This window comes from Sorex araneus, chromosome 5 (genome assembly GCF_027595985.1).
Source record: "Sorex araneus isolate mSorAra2 chromosome 5, mSorAra2.pri, whole genome shotgun sequence".
Taxonomy (NCBI): domain Eukaryota; kingdom Metazoa; phylum Chordata; class Mammalia; order Eulipotyphla; family Soricidae; genus Sorex; species Sorex araneus.
Genome location: NC_073306.1, coordinates 53272680 through 53292408, shown reverse-complemented (window position 1 = coordinate 53292408; position 19729 = coordinate 53272680). Strand labels below are relative to the sequence as shown.

The following is a 19729-nucleotide window of genomic DNA, read 5'->3' as shown; positions in this document are numbered from 1 at the left end:
CAAAAAAACTGGTTTAGAGATGCAGCTCTTCAGTCAGGTTTTGCGCCAGTTCTAACCATGTAAATTCAATTAAAAAAAAAAGTATAACGGGGGATGGGGAAGAAAAGGTCCAAAGAACTCTTTTCAATGAGAGCTTACCATAATGTTCCATGTTTAATGATTAGAACCGGGGCCTATCTAAATTAATCAGGAGAGATCTCAGGCCCACTCCAAGTAGTCAAGTGTCCACATCCCCAAAACACTCAGAATAAAACTTGCATCAGACATCTTGTTGACCATTTCAGCAAAAAAAAAGACAAGCAAACAGGCAAGTGGGACCAAAGTCCCACCTCTTTAGAATGGTTCCTCGACCCCCTGGGGAGAACCAGGATCTAAGAACAGGTGATGGAGAAGAGGGCAACAGGGAAAAGGAAGACAGGAAGAGGGCAAGAAAGAGATTACTTATTGGTGCAGTCTATACCCTCCTAGTCCTTTGAACAATTATGTCATACATTTCACCATTTCTAAAATCATGCATAAAATCAAATGAATAGGAGCTAATGCAATGAAATACTTCTTTACTACAGGCAAAAAAGCAGGGGCAGAGAATCAAAAGAAAGAAGATCCCTGTTTCCTGAGCAAAACACAGAGCCAAGGTACAAGTTGGGACGTGAGACAGAATGAGATGTTAAAGAAGCACCTTATAGCCAAAGCTAATCATGCAGGGCAGGAAACGACGTTCTAAGGAACGGACAGCTGAAGCCAGTGTAAACTTTCATGAAACAGAAGGATGAACCTTGAGTAAATACTCCATCTTGGCAGTACTTATTGCAATCCGTGTAAAGAATGAGCAAAGAGGATGAAAGCATCTATATTTATTTGACTATCAACTGAAGAAATGAATACACCATTTCTTTATGCCATGCACAACTGTCAATGGTGAGAACTGATCTAGTGACAGATTCATAAGTCTTCACAAATCACTGGAATTTGAGTCTAATTAATGAAACTTAATTTACTTTAAAATTATTAATATTACACCCTGCTTATTTTTGAATATTACAATAAAAATGAAAACTAAGTGAACCTGAATGCAACCAGAATCTTAAAAAAAATTCAAGTCATTAAAAAAATTAAAGATAAAAATCTTCATTTCTTCTTTATCTTAAGAAATTTAGTCTTAGTCTTACGGAAAAGACTGAAAAATGCAATGCTAACCAATATTGATAATAATAATCAATCTTTGGGAAAAAAATCCCAAAATTGATTTAAAATATTAATGAAAGGAATCCAACCTACTATAAACCAAAAGTGGCTGAGGAATATTACCTAAGACAAGCTTCTGCTTACTTACCGGAGAACGGGTTTGAGGTTGTGAATTCATTGTCTGAGGGGCTTGAGGATATACCAACGTGGTTGGACCTGCATTCTGTCCAGAGGGATAAGGGGTCTGTCAAAGAATGGCAAAAATAATATTATATTTGAATAAAATGGCATGGTAACTCAAATTAATAATGTTTTTCTTTAAAAGTAGGTATTAATGTGATTTCCAGTTTCACATTAAAAAATTGATCTTTATGTAAATTGTACCAAAGGAAAGCTGACATTTTAAGCAGTTGTCTATCATAATATTCAGTAATTTAGGACACAATAAAGCTTTAATTTTATAAAAGACTATGCAAAACCTCTTGATAAGGATACAACTGCAATTTAAAAACTAGGTGCAATTAATCAATACCAGAAACACAAAGAATAATCAATGCAAATTTATCTATTTCTGACATGGACTGCCCAAGCCAGAAACAAAATCATCATAGATGAGGTAACTTGATAATGTTGTAGTTCACTTCCCCAAGTAAAAACAGGCACTGACAGAGTCAATAAACTGTCAGTCGTAAGAGTGACGATTAGCTGTTCACTCATTAGCCTGAGCGGTTAAAAGCCCACGAGTGCTCTTCTCCTCTGCTGTTTATACTGAGAGCCATTGAAATCTACAATCAACAAAAATTTTAGATAATAGCCTAGAAAAAGTGGTAATGTGTACTAACTTACCATAGGTTTTCAGAAAGTAAGAATAAGTTTTTCATTAACTGTAACAGGCTACCAACTAAAATAATGCGTGCTGGTGATTTCAGAAGATGAAATACAACATATTTTAAAAGAATATTAATAAGAGCAATGAACACAGAATCCTAACAACTGACACTTATTTTTTTAAGTCTGGTCAAGTAATTTCCTTGCACTACAAATGTAAAATAATACACCTATCTCAAAAGACAGTTATTATTAAGTTTAAAACAAAGCAGTTATTAAGATTAAGTTACGTAAAATCATTTCCTGCTTATTACTTATTATCCTTCCTTTAGCTTATTACTGTGCCTACTACACAATCAAGGAAACCAAGAATCAGAAATTTCAAGTATCTTACCCACGGTAAGTTAATAATGTGCCTAGAAAGTACTGTAATACTGCTTTCAAAGAAAAGTTTGGGGCGCCAGAGAGAAAGCAGAGTAGGTAAGGTGCTTCTGAGCCCTGGTAACCCACATAGTCCCGAGTGCTGCAGGAGTGATCCCTGAGCACAGAGCCAGGAGTAACCCCTGAGCATAGCCAAGTGTGGCCCAAAATTCAAAAGTAAATAAATGTTCTAATAAAACTGAAAAATGGCATTTGCTAACCATTTGATGGATTCACCATAATTCTCAAATAAAGCAAATTAATTTTAACTTAGAAGCAAGTATTCTTTGCAATCTTTCAACATGGTAACCTATACAGTCACCTGTATAATTGACACTAGCTTCCATATCAGTATTGGAATATTCCATGTCAATATTATCATATTCCAAGTCAGTCGACTTCCTTTCTTACTTGATTCTATTTAATTTGGTCACAAATTGAAATACATAGCAGCAAGCATCTCAAATCTTTCAAACATGTGAAAACTGGACCAAGCATGACCTTGAACTTATTCAGAGATTTCTCAAAAATTATCCCCAGCATTTTTTCAGGTAATAAGTTTATGCATATGTATGACATTCACACTTAGAATGGCTGGAAATATCTCAATTTAAGAAAACTTAGTGAAGAAATTACTATCAAATCTGGCAACATTCAGATTCTGAAAAGTATTTCACTACTTGATTACAGCTTTGGGATATAAAAAAATACACAATCAATCCATTAACAAATTAAATGTCAAGAAAGTCATGATCTCTGTTCTTCAGCAGGAAGCTTACCCTGGGGGGGTGGGATGGGCAGCGAGGACACCAGGGGGGAGAGACACTGGGAGGAAACAGTGGAGGGGAACAGACACTCTGGTGCAGGGTACGGTGCGGGAATGCACGAAACTCGACCATTAACAGTATCATAAACCACAGTGCTTAAAAATAAATAAATAAATAAAATAAAAGCCCTGTTCTCAGTGGTGAGGAGCAGGAGGTCAAATAAATTTGGGAACCTCTGGTGAAAAACGACTAATTAGTTAACTTCGTTTCTAGAGTGTCAATGAAGTCAGTTAAAATAGCCTTTATGCTGCATATATACGTTTTAGCAGCCAAGTGAAGATAGAGCACTAAGGTGAATTCTATCTTGGGAAAAAACGTAGTAAGCATCTTCAGCTGAGAGATGACTTTCAAAATATAGAAATATGAAACCAGAATGCGAGTGCAGCAGCTAAGGCACTTGCCTTGATGCAGCTAACATGGGTTCAGTCCTGGCACCACACAGGCCAGGAGTGATACTTCAGTGCAGAGCCAGGAATAAGCCCTGAGCATAGACAGGTATGGCCCCAAATATATATAGATACATATGGAAAAAATGGCACGTTTTTTCAATTTTTCACAATACAATGTACTTAAATTAAAATCAGAACAGTAGCAGGGATATAGTTTAGCTGGGACTTAAACATATTCAAAGGCCCTTGGGTATAACCACCAGTACATGACACTCCTTCACCCCACAAATACACAGTTGGGTGGGCCCAAGGCAATGCTAAGTGTGGGCCTAGTAGGCTCCTTTCCCCAGTACTACTAGGTAGAGTACCACTGGGGGTGGTTCCATATTAAACAAATCTGTTAAATGCTAACAAAAAACATACACATCTTCCAGTGTATTTCAGGCATTATTTTATTTTTATTTTTAAGGTAATTTATTTTATTTTTTATATATCAGATAGTATATTTTTTAAAACTATTAATGATATATACACATATATATGTTTACACACATACAGCATATATATATATAAACAGCAATGAGACTACCACGATATAGTTGAGCAAGTTGAGGCTAGGTGAAAAACCACAATTTTCTCCTAGATGACAAATGAATTTCTTAATCTTAAGGTTGTGATCTATTTTCATATTAAAAAATATATAAAAAGTAAAGGCTTGATTTATATCAGACTTGTTCTCTACCTTTTATATTACATATACTTGTTGAAGGAAAAAGACTAAACATAAAGATCTACACTTAAGGGTCTGGAGCGATAGCAGGTAGGGCGTTTGCCTTACACGTGGCCAACACAGGTTCAATTCCCAGCATCCCATATTGGCCCCCGAGCACCACCAGGAGTAATTCCTGAGTACTTGAGCGAGGAGTAACCCCTGTGCATCGACAGGCATTACTTTAAACTCTTTACATATGAAGTACTTGCCTCATTCATAAAAGGTTATTTCTTTCATTTTAACACTGGCAGGGCCAGAAGAAACACTGCAAAGAATATGAGCATGTGCCTTACAAGCACACTTTGGTGAGCTCAACTCGATGCTGTCCCACTGGTACCAGGTACAATCCAGGAAATTCTACGAACTGCAATACCTAACGCCAACAAGCAATTTAAGCAATTTATACTCATGCCACAGTCAAGTCAATGTACAGACCACAAAAAAAAAAAAAAAAAAAGAGCTGCAATACTCCAGCAAACACTCCAACTAGATGTGCTAACCCCACAGCCAGGAAGTACAACCACAGCAAGCCCCATTAAACAACCAAAATCCATGTGCCTCAACAAAAAGTGAGTGCGACCTCTGGCAAGCACAATCAAAGGAGCACACAGCTCAGGGAGCCCCCTGAACAGTGTGCAAGCACCACAACCTCAGAAGATCAGAGCTAGAGGTGTGGGAGCATCACAGCCAGGCATGTGTTACCCTCTTGTCACTGCAACAAAAATATCAACAAGAACAGAAAAGGGAGGGGTGAGGGAAGAGGAAAAAAGACAAGGTGCAATAAAATGCTTGCTAGATCAATGGTTAATATTCCATTAATGCTTATCTGCTTCCTCAAGTATCTAACAAAGGACATCAGTTACACTGTGAACCAAGAACTCCAGGCCGCTAATCCTCTTCCCTCTGTGCCCCCCACCAACAAAACAAAACAAAAAAAAAAAACACCAATTAAAACAAAATTTCAGACCAGTTGCTTTGTGGAAACTCTAGGAACAAAGGATCTAAAGCAACTAAGCATCTTGTCAAGAAAAAGTCTTCTTCAAAGCCACAGCAAATGTACTATTGTTCCTAACCGCTCTTCCCCTCATCACCCCCTAGCATGGCCTGGTCTGAAAGAAGTCACCCACGCCCAGGTACTCCCTTCACAACCAAAAGAAAAGAAATTTTTTTAAACCCCTCCAACATTCTTTATAAAAACCGATAAATGAGCCAGAGAGACAGTACAGTGGGTGGGACATTTGCCTTGCAGGCAGCCAACCCTTAGATTCCCCAGCACTCCCTATAGTTCCCCCAGGGTGAGCCCTGAGCACAGAGCCAAGAGTAAATCCTGAGAACCACTGGGTAGGCCCCCCCCCCAAAAAAAAACAAAAAGCCTGTACAAAAAGTAGAGCTAAAGATGCAGCTCAGAGGTAGAGCACGTGCCTCGGATGTGTAAAGTCCTGTGCTCAATCCTGGACACCCCACAAATATTGAACAAGAGGGAAAGCTTCCATATTGGAACTGTAAGCCTAACATTATCCTGGTTTTAAGAAGCCTGCCGTGTACGCAGCCAATCACAGATGGATTCCTTCTACTGCATACGGTTCCCTAAGCACCACTAGGAGTGACCCATGAGCACAGAAGCCAGGAGGTAGCCCTTGAGCACTACTGGGTGTGCGCAAGGCTGGCACCCTCTATAAAAAGTAAGCTCAAGACCAAAAACCCGAATAAGTACTGATGAAAAAAAACTCTGTAATAAAATACTAGAAAACAGAATTCAACAGCACATTTTAAGTAGTTATATACCACAATCAAATGTAATTTAATCCTGAAGGGCAAAATAGTTTCAATGAAATACACCCTACTAACAGAATAAAGGGGGTGATTTCAACTGAAACAAAATATATATATATATATATATATATATATCTTTTGACAAACTCTAAAACCCTTTCATGATGAAAATGTACTGAGGAACTAAATAAAACTATCTCGATATAATAAATGTCATATATTAAAAGTCAACAGCGAGCAGCACACTCGGTGGAGGAACACTGAAAGCTTTCCCTCCAAGATCAGCAATCCGCCCCTCTGAAAGTTACGTAAGAGGGTGGCTGGCTATTCTAGGAAAGTGATCCTGGGTCTCACCATGACAGGGCACTTTCCAATTTTCCTTTCTGTTGTTATTCCTACTGCTAATGACAAAGCCATCTACTACTTACTGAAGATGAACAGTAATTAATATTGCCGCACTATAGACTTTAAACTTTATAAACAATGAAATTTCATTGTTATGTGTATTTTACCACACTGGAGTTTTCTATCACACTCTGCAGTGCACAGGATTCCTGGTGGTGCTCTGGGGACCATAATGCAAGGAAAGTGCCTTAATCCCTGTACCATTTGCTTTGTACATACTTTATAAATATAAATACTGATGCCTTGTGTTGATTTTAAGCAATACTTGACAACATACTTTGACAACAGAGTGTCAAAACACTGAAAAAAAAATGATCCCTTGAAACTCATATATAGTTACTAGCTATACAAAACTATCTGATTTAAGATTTTTTTCTGTTCTTGGTGAATACTCCCAGCTCAAGAGTGATGACCCAAAAGTGTACGGGGGCCATCTGGTGCTGGTACCTAAACTGGGCCTGCTGCAAGAACAGCTACACACTCCAGCACACGGAGCTCTCTCCAGTCCTGGAATCAGGTTTATAAGGTGGTATCCAAGCCAGGTCCCGTTTACATTCAGTAAATTACAAGGCAAGATTTTAATGTATCGTTCTAGGCACAGCAAATTTGTGATGGCTATATCAAACAAAAAGATGCTAAAACAGAAATGCGAGTAACAATTCAGACAGCAATTGAGAAAAAAACACTTAAATCTTCTGCTTAATATTTTAAAAATACAATAGTGTAGTATCTGCTTGATTGTAAGTCATTTTTATTCACCATAAAAGTATGCATTTCCAATAATTATATATCTATAAAATATATATCAAACACAAGAAATAGAATTCTATAGACTATTAAACTGATAAATTATCACTTTTGTAGAAACAGCATAGCAGGTAAGCCACTTGTCTCGCATACAGAAAATCTGGTTCAAACCTCGACATCACAAATGCCCCACCCCACCTCAAGCCCCACCAGGAGTGACCACCTGAGCACAGACCCAGGAGTAAGATGTGAATCCTGCTAGGTGTGGCCCAAGAAACAAAAAGAGAATGCTGCCACTATATCTAGTTTTCTTGTCCTTTGGAAATAAACTAAGAACTAAAAATTTTAGAGCAAAAAATACTCAGATATCAAAAAGAATAAATCAGTGACTCAATAATTTCCAGACAAGTGAGATTTAATAATACACCCAGGATTCCAAAAGTTTTCTTCTGTCCAGTATATAAACAAATACATAGGGTAGCAATAAGCCTATTTCTGACACAATCAAAGTACATAATGGTGTAAACCTTGAATATAAGTAATTCAATAAAGAAAAATCAGGGTAATACTGCTGTATACATAACAATATAAATGCAAAAAAATTTACAGCACTAACAGTTCCACTTCAAAAAACATTTGCTACATAACCTCACAAAAAGGAAAAATGTTCCTATTCAAAAATTTAGGACACTAATATATCAATCACTGCCCCAAATGCACCCAAATTCCTACCTGCCCAGAACACAATTAAATTATTTTCTGGAAAAATGGTTATCGTCTTTTTCTAACATACTACGTAAATACCAAACCTTTCATCTTATTAGTTCGTTTTGCTTTGGGGGTCACACCTGGTATTCAGGGTTTACTCCTGGCTCTGTCCTCAGGGATCACTCCTAGCAGGCTCGGGGGACCATACGGGATGCCAGGGATCAAACCTGGGTCAGCTGTGTGCAACGTAAACACCTTACCACTGTACCATTGCTCTGGCTCTCCAAAGCTCTCATCTTTACACTGAAAGGAAAACTGTAATGGCCAACTACATATTTAAAGTGATCTGTATGGGAAAGCCCTCATCATGAGTCTTTCGTGATAATTTTTCTATCTTATAGCATTAAATATAATTTTTTTAATTGAACTATTTTTAGGTCATCATCACTAAGCCGGTTAAGTAAACATTATGCTTTCTGCGTAATGTGACTCCTAGTTTTACTCTGCCAAGAATAAACAGATATAAACACTCAATCACAAGACAAGTTTTTTTTTAAAATGCTGAGTCATCTACCAATAGTCTTTTACTTCCCACTCCCAGTAATTCCGCAGAAATTTCTGTCTCACCACAACATGGCTGCTTTTCCCATTTTCACTAATGAGTAACAGTTTCCTGAATCCTTTCCTTCAAAAACACCAACAGTTTAACACAAACCTCAGTTTGAGCATCACATGGTTCTATCCCTCCCCAGACAACACACACAGTGTTCCTAACAATACCAAAACAAAGGCAAGCAAAAGCAGGATGCTAATTAGTTAGACTGTGAAACTTGGGCTCAACTAGGCCACTTCTTGGAGAAAAACTGATGTGGAGGGGATGTTTATTATCACTACAGTGATAAGACAATACAACCTTTACAACATCTTGGCTATAAATGTGAAGCTGTGACAATAAAGGAACAGAGATTTGAGTTACCTGGGTTCAGTCCCTGGCACCAACTCTGGATCCCCTGACCACCACCAGGAGTGTTCCCTGAGCTCAGAGCAGTAAGTAAACCCTGAGCACTGCTAGATGCAGCCCCCAAAACAAAAAAAAATACAAACAAATGTTTTTGATCCCTAAGCACAGATCCAGGAGTAAGACCTGAGTACTTATTTTATTCGATAAATAAATAATATAAAAAGTTCCCAGAGGCATTAAAAAAAATCACCCTGAGTATGGCCCTAAAGCAACAACAACAAAAAAACCAATTTTTACTCAAACTGAATTAAACAAACCCTCAAAACATGTATTAGAAGTCTTGGAAATAATAGAAACTGACATGGTTCAGCAATACCACTTCTGGGAATATATCCCGAGGGTGCAAAAAAAGCACAGTAGAAATGACATCTGCCCCTGTATGTTCACTGCAGCACTGTTCACAATAGTCAGAATCTAGAAACAACCCGAGTGCACAAGAACAGACAACTGGTTAAAAAAATTTTGGTACATCTATACAATGGAATACTATGCAGCTGTTAGGAAAGATGAAGTTATAAAATTTTCTTCTAAGTAGATGGTCATGGAGAATATGAAGAATACATGTTAAGTGAAATGAGTCAGAAAGAGAGGGACAGACATAAAATGACTACATGGAATATAAAATGAGACTAACACTCAAGGACAATAGAGACAAGGGCCAGAGAGATTACTCCACGGCTGGAACCTGCCTTATGAGCTGAGGGAGAAGGCAGTTGGGATAGAGAAGGGATCACTAAGTCAATGATGGTTGGAGGGATCACTCGGGATGGGAGATGTGTGCTGAAAGTAGATAAGGGATCAAACATGATGGCCTCTCACTATCTGTATTACAAAACCATAATGTCCATAAGGGGAGGGATGGAGAGTGGGGGGAGGGAGGGAGAGAGAGAGAGAGAGAGAGAGAGAGAGAGAGAGAGAGAGAGATGAGAGAGAGAGAGAGAGAGAGAGAGAGAGAGATGAGAGAGAGAGAGAGGGAGACTGTCTACCATAGAGGCAGGGGGAAGGGTGAAACAGGGCCTGTGAGGGTTACTGGGGACATTGGTGGTGGTAGAAAATGTACACTGGTGGATGGATGGGTATTCAATCATTGTTTGAAACACAAACATGAAAGTTTTGTAACTGTAGCTCACGATGATTCAATAAAAAAAAGACATGTTCTATACTCCTAATTTATGAGTCATTTAACATATTACATAGGACAGCATAGAGAAAGTAACAGCGTATAAAAAACAATGAGGGATGGAAAGTAGTGTTGGTTGCCTTGCTTGCAGCCAACCGAGGTTTAATCCCTGACACTATACATGATCCTCCAAGCACCACCAGAAGGGACCCTTGAGCACAGAGCAGAAGAAAACCCTCAGAACTGCCAGTTGTGGTTTGAACATCCCCTTCACCCCCTTACAAACACACACACACACACACGGGATAAACATGTACAGAAGCCAAGAAGAAAGTGATTACTTCTGGGAGCCAGAGTAATGGTGATAGTACAGTACATAGGGCATATGCCTTGCATGCAGCTAACCTGGATTTGATCCCCAGAACTGCATCTTGTTTCCTGAGCCATACCCAAGAGTGATTCCCCGAGCACAGAGCCAAGAGTAACCACCGAGCACAGGTGGGTATGGCCCCCAAACCAAAATTTAATAATTAGCTCTTCTATGAAGAGATGATTATTTCCAGAGAACTCCCACAGGTTATAGCTCAATAAGGGATGGATAGGTGAGCTGGCATAGAGGGAAACAGACTGTATAAGGAGTAAGGTATTGTGTACAGTTTGAATAAAGAGTATAAACAAAAAGACCTAGAAAAGCAGTCCACTAAATTCTGAATAGATGAGTAAACCCAGAGCGCTGGAGTGGGCAAGGCAGAAAGAAAGGAAACAGACAAAATTAGGCTTGGATCAATGTAAAAAGATGTCTCAGACCAAGAGATAGTACAGTGGTTAGGGTACAGGCCTCCCATGTGCCCTTCTCAGGTTCAAATCCCAGAATTCTATGGTGCCCTAAAGATCACTGGGTAGAGCCCAAAGGCTCCTGAGCGTATCTAGGTACAGTGTTGGAAGCCCCCAGGACCACTGAGTGGACAGATAACCACAACACTGCAGGACCCAAGTAGCATCTCATCCTCGGATCTGAACTGCTGACCCAACTGGCTGAGAAACCCCGGCAGGGTACTCAGGCTACCTAAACAATGCTTGGGAGACCCCCAAATAAATAATTTAAAACAGTTTCAAGACTGATAAAGATTTGTTACTTTATTTACTCCTAGAACACCAGGACCTATTCAAGAGCACAGCAATATCACCAGATCTATTTATATGAAAGAATCAGTGCAACAATACAGTGTCTTAGAAAAAAGATCTGAATCAAGATGCATAACAATGAGGAAACTAATATAATGGTTCAGGCATACTTAACAACGGGGCCTGACCTATCACAATGGATCTAGATCAGAAATGGGGGACCTTTTCTGTGCTTTTTGGTTAGTTACAGTGTCACTTGAGAATCATCCAATATAGGCAGATGGGCTGCAGGCAGCCAATGAGAAGCATACATGTCTCTCTGGCCATGGCTTCTCGTACCTTACACAGCCCGAAGGCCTGACACTCCCACACTTGATCTAGATCGACAAAGAAGGCAGCTATGAAAGAAAATTAGTATAATAAAATCCCAGAGTTTAGAGCAAGCTAGTTGTAAGGGGTAAAAAATATGATAATGTAGGCTTGCTCTTCAAGCCCATGCTCTTCCTGAACATCCCACTCCCGTGTCTCTAAATTTCTTTGCTCACTTATTTCCACTTGGAAAAAAGCTTGTGTTTTCTCTTCAACACATACTTCTTCCTTTCTCTCCCCTCACATCTTTCTAAATAAGTTTATCAATAAAAACTACCTTGCTTCACACACACTCGTGCGCGTGCACACGCACACGCACACGCGCGCACACACACACACACACACACACACACACACACACTCAAAAGCTGTAAAGTTTGAGAATTGAGAACTGGGTGGCTAAGGATGCTTTCAGAGCCAAAAGAGATCAGGGCCCATGCCACCTCTCAGATCTTACACCTTATTCCATTACATTGTAGTCACATAGCTTAATTTTCCTTATGCACTTGCAAGTATCCATTTCGGGGTGGGGGTTGAAGGGCTGGGGCTACATTTGGTTATGACTAATAGCTATTCCTGGGTCTGTGCTCAGAGGATTATAAGTGATGCCAGGAATTCAAAACAGGGTCAGAGGTTTGCAAGACCAGTGCCTTACCCCGCACTATCTCTCAAGTATCTTTAGTTCTTTAAAAGCTTTTTTTCTTATTTTGAACATGAGGGTTTATAAACTGCTATTAGTAGGGTTTCATACATGAACTATCCCAGCACTACACCTTCCACCCAAGTGTTTTCCTTCACCATCATCCCAGGGTCCTGACCCGCCCTCCCCCTTCCCCTCCCTATGGTAAGCTTCCTACTGAAAAGAAGTTGTTTCTGTTGCCTTTATAGACTACATTAGCTCTTTCTTACAGCTTTGATGAAATGGTGATAAATTCACTGTGTAATGTCAAGTTTTAACTGTTAAAGAAAGCCATTGTAGGGCTGGAGTGATAGCACAGCGGGTAGGGCGTTTGCCTTGCACTCGGTCGACCCGAGTTCAAATCCCAGCATCCCATATGGTCCCCTGAGCACCGCCAGGAGTGATTCCTGATTGCATGAGCCAGGAGTGACCCCTGTGCATTGCTGGGTGTGACCCAAAAAGCAAAAAAAAAAAAAAAAAAAGCCATTGTAAAAGTATAGACAGTATTCAGACACGTAGAAAGCAAAGTCAACTTCAGAGGACAATTTAGGAATCAACATGAACCCTACTTTTTCTGTAAGATGATCACAAGATCAAACTCCAGAAATTACTGAAAACGAGCATTCTTAAGACATATAAAAGAAATTAACCTTTAAAGCGGAAAGGTGAAGAGTTTTTGAAGGACGCAAAGAAACTACAGTGCACCTCAGAAACTACTGCCAAACTCATGTACTTTAATTATACAGAATGCCAATGAAGTACATCTTTTTCTTTTGGGAGGAAAGGAAGTGAGGGTGTTGTGGGCGACACTTTTAGCTCTACTGGCCTAGTTCAGTGCACAGGCCTGGAAGTGTTGGGGGCTACCAGAACCATACCTAGGGATGTTTAAGGGGTCTCGCATAGATAGGGATCAAACTCAGACCTGTAATGCAGAGCATGCACTCCAAGCCACTGAACTATCAACTCACCTTCTGAAGTAAATCATCTTTAGAATGAGAAAACAGAGGGAGGAATCAAAGATACAGTACAGTGGGTAAGGCACCTACCTTGCTCACACCTGACCTGGGTTTGATCCTGGGTACCCCATATGGTCCCTGAGTCTACCAGGAGTGATCCCTACGTACAGAACCAAGAGCAGTCCTGAACATAGCAAGGCCCAAAAGTTAAATAAAAATAAACCAGAGGCAAAGAGATAGTACAGTGAGTCTCTTGCTAGGCAAGAGGTTATGATGATCCCTGGTAGTATGTCTACATCTTCATCTTTGCCAGGAGTGATTCCTGAGTACAGTCAGGAATAAGCCCTAAGCACTGCTGAATACAAAAATTAAAAAAAAAAAAAAAGGTTCCTAGGAAATTAATCAGAACAAAATAGCATATAGAAAACCTAATTCAGTGCTCTAAACAATACTTTAGCAACTAGGGTGCTTGTCTTGTACACAGTCAACCTAGATCTGATTCCCGGCACCACATATGCCCCCCCAAACAAGGAAAAAAATCCCATCTAATTCAGAAGTGAACCTCAAATAGGTGATACCACTGAAAGTTTTGGGAAACAATGACATGTAAAAATTATAGATTAAACCACAGAATAACAGCTCTTAAAAGAAAGAAGGGACTGTGGATAAATGAAGAAAGTACAAGAGGCTTCAAAATACTCACAACTGACTATCAAGGTGAGTGATAGGTGCTGTTTGTAATTAAACTTTTTATTGACTTTAAAATTTTTTTTAATTAACAGAGGTTCTGTGTTTTACAGTACTGTTATTAGTGTTTTCCCATGCATGTAATTGTTGACTACTATTCTTATGAATTGACCGCATTCACTAAGAAGGCATTATGCAGCGGCTGGAGCAATAAATAGTACAGCAGGCAGGGTGTTTGCCTTGCACGCCGCCAATCCAGGTTTGACCCTGCACTCCATATGGTACCTCAAGTCTGGCAGGAGTAATCCCTGAGCAAAGAGCTGGGAGAAGCCCTGAGCAGTGCCAGGTATGGCCCCAAAATAAACAAATAAAAAAGCATGCACATTTCATAATAATTTTTAAATTATTTAAAATGTTAAATAATTTATAAATTGAAAGTATATAAAAGGTGCTTGAAAAAATAAGAAGAATTAGAAAAGTCTTCTTATGTCCCGCTCCACAAAAGTCACCTCTCATCTTCACAGCCAGCCTGGGAATAATAACACAAGTATTTTTCCAGAGAACATTCCACTTCTGATAAAGTCTCATTCTCACAAGAAACTAACAAAATGATATGCATGAAAGATAAAAACAGTATTATCTCTTCAGAATCTTATTATGCATCTCTTATTAACAGAGAATGAATATCATTTTCCACCCCATTCCCTTCTTCCCATTCTTGTTTTAAAGTAAAATAATTTCCTTTATTTGACTTAGTTAAGAAAAAATAATTTAGCTATCAAAATATTTCACGATATTGACTTATGAGAATGGGCAATAATAAACTTGGAACAACATCTTGAATTCTACAGAAATATTTATTAACAAAAGATAACACCAGTGCATCAGATGTCACCTTTATTTCAACAGAGGATTCAATAGAGAAATCAACAAGTAGTAAAAAGAAAAGTAAAAAGATTTTAGAAAAAAAAAAAACAGAGAAACCACTAATATACTTACTTAATGAAGGACAGTACACATAATTCAGAAACTAATGACCTGTTTCACCACTTATTTTTCCTAAATACATCATAACACAATGAGGGCTGCATCTCAAGGCAGCTAATAATTTATTTTTTGTATACACCAATGACTGATAGACAGTTAAACACTGCTGAGTAATTTGTGGGTTGAGGGTTGTAATTCACAGATAAACCACACTTTCTAAATAATATCAAGGTTAGCACCTTACTTTCTACTGGTTACCCTCTGGGATTCTTTAACCACTCTACATAACACCTTTGCTTGAAGTGTCAAATTTTTTAAAATAATCTTACAAGTGAAATAAGTCAGAAATCAGTTTAATGGCACTCAAAATAATAAAATCTTCTAACAATATTAGGCAGTAACACTGCTATGTAGAATATAAAAAATACACGCCAATATAGGAAAATTCCCAGAAACTTGATATTTAAAAGCAATGCCAGAGTAGACAAAGAATTCATTCCTAGGGCTGGAGCGATAGCACAGTGGGTAGGGCATATTTGCCTTGCACGCAGCCAACCCGGGTTCGAATCCCAGCATCCCATATGGTCCCCTGAGCACCGCCAGGAGTAATTCCTGAGTGTGGAACCAGGAATAAGCCCTTTGCATCACTGGGTGTGACCCAAAAAGCAAAAAAAAAGAATTCATTCCTTAGGGCTTAGAATGTGTCTCAGTGGCAGAGCCTTGCCATGGGTAAGACCCAGGGTTCAATCCAAGCACAGCAAAAAGAAAAGAAAGAAAAGAAAAAGAAAAAGGAAATAAAGAAAACCCGTCTCCCCCAAATTAATTCAAAAAGTGAAGTTTAATGTTCCAAAGTTAGTATGACCTATGACTTTCAATAAACATTTATTAGGGGCTGGTGAGCTAGTACAGCAGGTAAGGTGCTTGCTTTGCTGCACTCTCACTGAGCTCTCTGGAGTCACACTTTTTTTTTCCTGCTTTTCAGGTCACACTCGGTGATGCTCAGGGGTTATGATGCTCTACCCGCTGTGCTACTGCTCCGACCCCTGGAGTCACACACTTTTATGTAGAGGGGCCGGAGAGAAAAATACAGCAGGTAAGGGGCTTGCTCTGTACACTTTTGTTGGGCTCTCTGGAGTCGTAAGTGCGGCCAACCCAGGTTTGATCGCCAGTAGCCCATATGTCACCTGAGCACTGCCAGGAATGATTCCTCAGTGCAGAGCCAGGAGCAAATCCTGAGCATCCATCACCATATGTATCCCTCCTCCCCACCAAAAATTTATTGAACATGGTGCATTTGCTAAGGTTTTTGCTTCTGCTATTTAATTCTCACATCATCCAGAGATAACGGTACTATTTATTCCCACTTAACAACTGGCAACATTTCTACGTGGAAGGATGTTTAATTTATAAAATCTCATAAGTAACAAGAGGTAGAGCCCAGAGTGGGGCTCAATGATACAGCAGCAAACCTGGGGCTGCCAGTTCGATTCCCAGCACAATTACATGTGCCAAGTGTTATCCAGGTGGGTATATGGTCTGTGATTCCCCAGTGCCACAATGAAGTATATAATCTCTGGTGTCCCCAACTAGTATGCCCCAAGCTTTACGACCAAGTGTCTGAGTCCCAGTAAGCATGGAAACAAAAGTGTCAACAAGAACCAAAATTGAAAAGTGTGACGCCAGAGAGCACAACAAAAATGTGTGAAGCACCACCACCAAGTGTAGATGACCATGCTGTGTAGTCACAACAGAGGAAAGGGAAGGTCGGGGGAGTAACAAAAATGTTTAAAAATAGTTTTAAGTATCAGGCTGGAGAGAGAGTACAGTACTGGCCTTGCCTGCAGCAGGGCTCCATCCCAGGAGTCCCGTATAGCCCCTGGAGCACCACAGGACTCAGCCCTGAGCTCAGAGCCAGGTGTAACCCCTGAGTGACCCCAAAACAAACAAAGGTGGTAGCTAGGATTCGCAACCAGTTTTATGTTTTCAAAACGGAACTTTACTTTCTACAATGCAGTCTTAGACTGTAGGAAACTAAGAAACCTGACTAGAGGTGTTTACTTCATAAAGAATACAGGAGGATATTATGACCAAGCTCTTTAAAAGTTAGACCAGCAGGGGCTGGAGCGATAGCACAGCGGGTAGGGCGTTTGCCTTGCACGCGGCCGACCCGGGTTCGAATCCCAGCATCCCATATGGTCCCCTGAGCACCGCCAGGAGTAATTCCTGAGTGTAGAACCAGGAGTAACCCCTGTGCATCGCCAGGTGTGACCCAAAAAGCAAAAAAAAAAAAAAAAAGTTAGACCAGCAAAAAAAAAAAAAAAAAAACAGATTTCCAGCACTTCATCATAGTGCAGTTGTTGGGCTGTGCTTAAGGCCTCTTCAAATAGTACTCAAGAGGCTATTCATTTCTGAATAATCCCTTTAATGCCAAAAACAAAATTACTAGAAAATGTAAAGGACAACATTTTAAATGTTCCTTAACACAAAATTTTCTCTCTTATTCTTAAATGAATGCTTTATGCAATTCAACCATCTATTCAATCAGTATGTTTTATACTGCATTCTGATCACCCAATTATTCTGCTAACAGCTATTTAATGAGCATTAACCAACATTAATTAAATAACATATTTTGTTTTTTCAGGGATCCACACCTGGAAGTGCTCAAGGGGGACCTTATGTGGTGTCAGGGCTCAAACAAGCAGGCTGCATCTAAGGCAAGTGCCTTACCCCGTATTATCTCTCTGGCCTGAATTACAATTACTATCGATCCTTACCACTCCTGGAGGCTCTGCTTGTCATGTCACCTTTCTACCAACACAATCTAGAAATACTTAGAAATACAGAATTTCAGAATGCGTTAATTTTGACAAGTAAATTGATTTTACATCATACTAAACTGAAGTATAAACAAATGAATCTCACACATTTCTTTAAATACCTTAACATGTAAAATTAGTTACTTAGGGCTGGAGCAGTAGTAGAGTGGATAGGGCATTTGCCTTGCACCTGGGTTCGATGCCCTACATCTCATGCAATGCCCTCAACACCACCAGGGGCGATCTCTGAGCACAGAGCCAAGAAGAAGACCAGCACAGGGGTAAACACGCCTGGGTGTGTCGCAAAAAAATGAACAAAAAACTCAGTTACTAAGCAGCAGTTTCTTTACGCCTAATTACAACCATGACTCTGTATAAAAATTATTTGTACATGACACTACATGAAAACTATTTGTAAATTACATTGCAAAAACATACAAATTGTGAACAAAAAGTGCAACCACCTCAGAAGTAATAAATTATTTATTCAATGTGTGTACTGGGCATCAGAAAGATGACTGAAATAGATAACTGAAACATGATCGGATGCATCTTTGACATAAGATCTCTGGTACCACATAGTTCCTTGAGTACTATCATGAGTGACCCATGGCCCTGAGTCAGGTGTAGTTACATAGTTCTGGATGTGGCCAATTAAAAAAGTGTGCATGCACATACACACAATACTGACCTTATTTAAAAAAAAATTTTTTTTAAAAAAATTCCTGTCATGGTATCCTGACAAAAGACTTTTCCAGCTTGGAATATTTCAATCTTAATTATTTGATTCATGGTTAACAGTAGAAATACTGAGAAAAGATCTGCAGACACCTTCTCAATGTAAGCTTTCCTCAGAACAAACTCTCTCAGGATATGATCTTAGCTTTTTCTTTAATAATAAGCTTTTTGTCTATAAAATAAACTGTTAATGAATTGCACAAAACAATAACAGAATCAGATAAAGCAGGTCGGCAAAGCCTGGCAAGCTACCCGTGGTGTATTTGGTATGCCAAAAACAGTAACAAGTCTCACAATGGAGATGTTACTGGGGCCCGCTCGAGCAAATCAATGAGCAAGGGGATGACAGTGACAGTGACAGTGACAGATAAAGCAGGTGTGCCCTCTCTGTCCACTCCAAATGAAAACCCAGTGGCCATGAGCTTCCACAAGCAGGGCCCAAGTATATGGGTTCCAGGACTAAGACTCCAGGCCTCAGGGCAACAGCACAGGAGTCAGACCATCCCTTCCCGTCTCCCCACCTTCTTGAGTCCTGGCTGTCATGCCCACAATCTACCACTGGGTGCCATCTCAGTGCATCAACAGCCTTGGTCCAGAGACTCCCAAATGAATCCCAAAATGGATTAGAGTCCTACAGAGATATCTCTGGACCGCAATCATTTACAATTTTATAATTCCAGAAGCACACAGCCATGCAACCTCTCATAATATTCAAATTGAGCAATCGTGCAGGCAGGATGCTCTCGGTAGCTTGCCAGGCTCTCTCAGAAGGACGAAGGAGTTGAACCCAGGTTGGCCGAGTGCAAGGCAAATGTCCTACCCGCTGTGCGATTGCTCCAGTCCTATGGTGGGGGGAGAGATACTGGAAATATTGGTGGTGGAAAATGTGCACCACTGGTGGAAGGATAGCTGATCGATCATTGTAGGACTGAAGCTCAAACATGAAAGCTTTTTAACTGTTTCTCATGGTCACTCAATTAAAAAAAAAAAATCAATCAGGAAAAATTTCTATCCAAATAAAGCACAGCAAGCAGCCACAAAATCAAAGTTTTAGAAAATTTCATTTAGAGCTATTAACATCACCATCATATTTAGGGACTTACTAAAAATCAGGCACTGTGCTGGTCCTATGGGGAAATACAATTCTTCCTAGTTAAGAAAAAAAAATCTTTTA

General features: G+C 39.6%; 1 protein-coding gene across 17 annotated transcripts in view; it reads right to left on the bottom strand.

The window, feature by feature from the left end:
- Positions 1–19729, bottom strand: part of EIF4G3 (eukaryotic translation initiation factor 4 gamma 3) — a 362305-nt gene that overhangs the window by 192595 nt on the left and 149981 nt on the right. For 16 of the 17 annotated variants that reach the window (XM_055137462.1, XM_055137456.1, XM_055137457.1 and 13 more), the window contains one exon: positions 1334–1429. The exons of the other annotated variant lie outside the window; for it this stretch is intronic. In XM_055137462.1, coding sequence (XP_054993437.1) covers positions 1334–1429 — 96 coding nt within the window. The remainder of the gene's footprint in view (positions 1–1333; positions 1430–19729) is intronic. 17 annotated transcript variants of the gene reach the window in all.